The sequence below is a fragment of the Colobus angolensis genome, unplaced genomic scaffold (assembly GCF_000951035.1).
Source record: "Colobus angolensis palliatus isolate OR3802 unplaced genomic scaffold, Cang.pa_1.0 Scaffold57, whole genome shotgun sequence".
NCBI lineage: Eukaryota > Metazoa > Chordata > Mammalia > Primates > Cercopithecidae > Colobus > Colobus angolensis.
The window spans coordinates 6,620,287-6,622,521 of record NW_012119265.1 but is presented as its reverse complement, the minus strand read 5'-3'; the positions used below and the strand labels follow the sequence as shown (position 1 = coordinate 6,622,521).

General features: G+C 43.0%; 2 protein-coding genes across 2 annotated transcripts in view; one reads left to right on the top strand and one right to left on the bottom strand.

Annotated features, from left to right (window-relative positions):
* Window positions 1-2,229, bottom strand: part of ACTR10 (actin-related protein 10 homolog (S. cerevisiae)) — a 33,699-nt gene extending 31,470 nt beyond the window's left edge. Inside the window, exon 1 of the mRNA XM_011961980.1 lies at window positions 2,086-2,229. Within this exon, the coding sequence (XP_011817370.1) occupies window positions 2,086-2,163 (78 nt within the window). The 5' untranslated portion in view covers window positions 2,164-2,229. The remainder of the gene's footprint in view (window positions 1-2,085) is intronic.
* LOC105526021 (chromosome unknown open reading frame, human C14orf37) overlaps window positions 1-2,235 on the top strand; it is a 318,003-nt gene that overhangs the window by 104,963 nt on the left and 210,805 nt on the right. The window lies entirely within an intron of this gene.

The window sequence follows — 2,235 nt, the reverse complement described above, 5'->3', positions numbered from 1 at the left end:
CAGGATGGTCTCGATCTCCTGACCTCGTGATCCACCCGCCTCGGCCTCCTAAAGTGCTGGGATTACAGGCATGAGCCACTGTGCCTGGCCAACTTTTTTCCTAGTTGTTAATTTTAGCAGAATTTTAGGCAAGACGTATCTACAACTCTGAATCTGTACTACATTACGTGACTTCATTCATATAATTCATCTGTATCATTCATAATTCCATCATTCTAATATTGTTAGCTCCCATATTGGTGTATTCACTTTCAGTCTTCTTATGATTATGCATACATATTTGACATAGTTATAATCACACTTCATACATAATTAACTCATATGGTAAGCTTCTGCCCATATTAACGTAATCTTCATTGCTATCATTTTCACTTTTTTTTTTTTTTTTTGAGGCAAGGTCTCGCTCTGTTGCCCAGGCTGGAGTGCAGTGGCACAAACTCAGCTCACTGTAGCCTCCGCCTCCAGGCTCAAGCGATCCTTCCCCCTTGGCCTTCCAAAGTGCTAGGATTTCGGCACAACACTATGGCCGGCTAAACTTTATATTTTTTGTAGAGCTGGGTTTCCTCATGTTGCCCAGGCTGGTCTCGAACTCCTGGGCTCAAGTGATCGGCCCGCCTCAGCTTTCCAAAGTGCTGGGATTACAGTATCATTTTTAAAACTGCATTATTTCATTATTTTAAAAACGATGCTCTTGAGTATTTAGCTATTTCCATTTTTGTTTCATGTTAGTAAAACAAAATTTTGCTAAAAACGTTGCTAAAAATGATCATCATACTAGTTTAGTCTTAACACCCTGTCTTCTTGTCCTGTCTAGTTTTTGGTACTGCTCTCCTCGTATTCCCAAATAATTATCTCCATCTCCTCCTATTCCCATCTCCATGTTTACTTGCATCAGTGCTCCTCAAACATCTCAGAATGCAAGCCATTAGACTTCAATTACTTTTTTTTACTTCATATATTTATCTTATCATCCTCCTGCTGTCTTTTTCAAATATAGCTTTCTGCTTATTTCTTCCAAGTACAGCCAAAATAATTATCTTTGAATAGAAGCCTCAAATTGATTATGCTTTCAAAATAATTTTTATAAGAAAATACAAATAAGGAAGGGTCTTGCATAGAACAATAAGAGAATGTCATTAACCAAGGACTATGTTTAATCCAATTCTGGAGTTCCTGAGGTTCAATTTTTAAATAGGCTCTTTTAAACACTTAGTGAATAAACAGTTATTAAATACCTACTATACGTCAGGAAGTGCCTAGAGATACAAAAAGATTTTTCAAATGTTTCATTTGAAACATATATATGATGTAATTGCCTGTTACTTCCCTCTCTGTTGAGCCCATCACAAAGACTCTTAATCTGGGGTCCCAGGACCACAATGACTGTCTGCCAATTCCCTGAAATTGTGTGTAAATATCTTAGGGTTTGTGCATTTATGGTTTTCATCCAGCCATTAAAGAGAACTATGCCATCCGAAAGGGTCGAGAAACTCCTCTCTAGTGTTTACACGTTGGTTTGTTTAAAACATGTCAAATCTAACCTTAGAGTTTAGGGGAGCCAACAAAGGATTTCCAGAGTGTTATCTGTAGGGTTTCACCTCTTAATGTGCCCAGTCTCCCTAATTCTTGAGGAGCAATAGCCCTGTCTGAAACATCTTTGCATTTTCAGCACCAAAATAAGCTCCGTTCAATATTTTATGATGAAATACGTCCTCGAACATTTACATTCCGTTGGCTGCCTTCCACATCTGATGAGCCCAGGGTAAGCGGGGTCTAGGTCACGATTGTCATCCCCTACACAGATGATTCTAAAGGGTTTGTTGGGTTTGGGGTGATGACAAGGGGCGGCGAAGAGGGCAATTCAATCGAAGCTTCCTGGGCCTCTCTGGGAGTCAGACTCCGATCCTCGAATTCGCATTGCCCATGGAGGAAATAATAAGGGTTGTTACTTGCAAGGGCGCTGGTTGAAGAAAAGGGAAGGCCCGGAGCTGCCCAGCGAGTCGGCGATGAGGCTCCAGGCAGTGCCTGGGGCTCGGCCACCCGCCCTCCCCTCGGGTCGAACACAGCTGGCGTCACGGCCACTCACTTGGTAAAGGCCTCTCCCAGGTCGATCACGACCGCTGTCTTCTCTCCGCCGCTCCCCAGGCCCTCGTAGAGCGGCATGGTAGTAAGGAAGACTGAGAGAAGAGGGTCGCAGTCTCCCCTGCGAACAAGCCTCGGCGCTCGGGGGGCGGG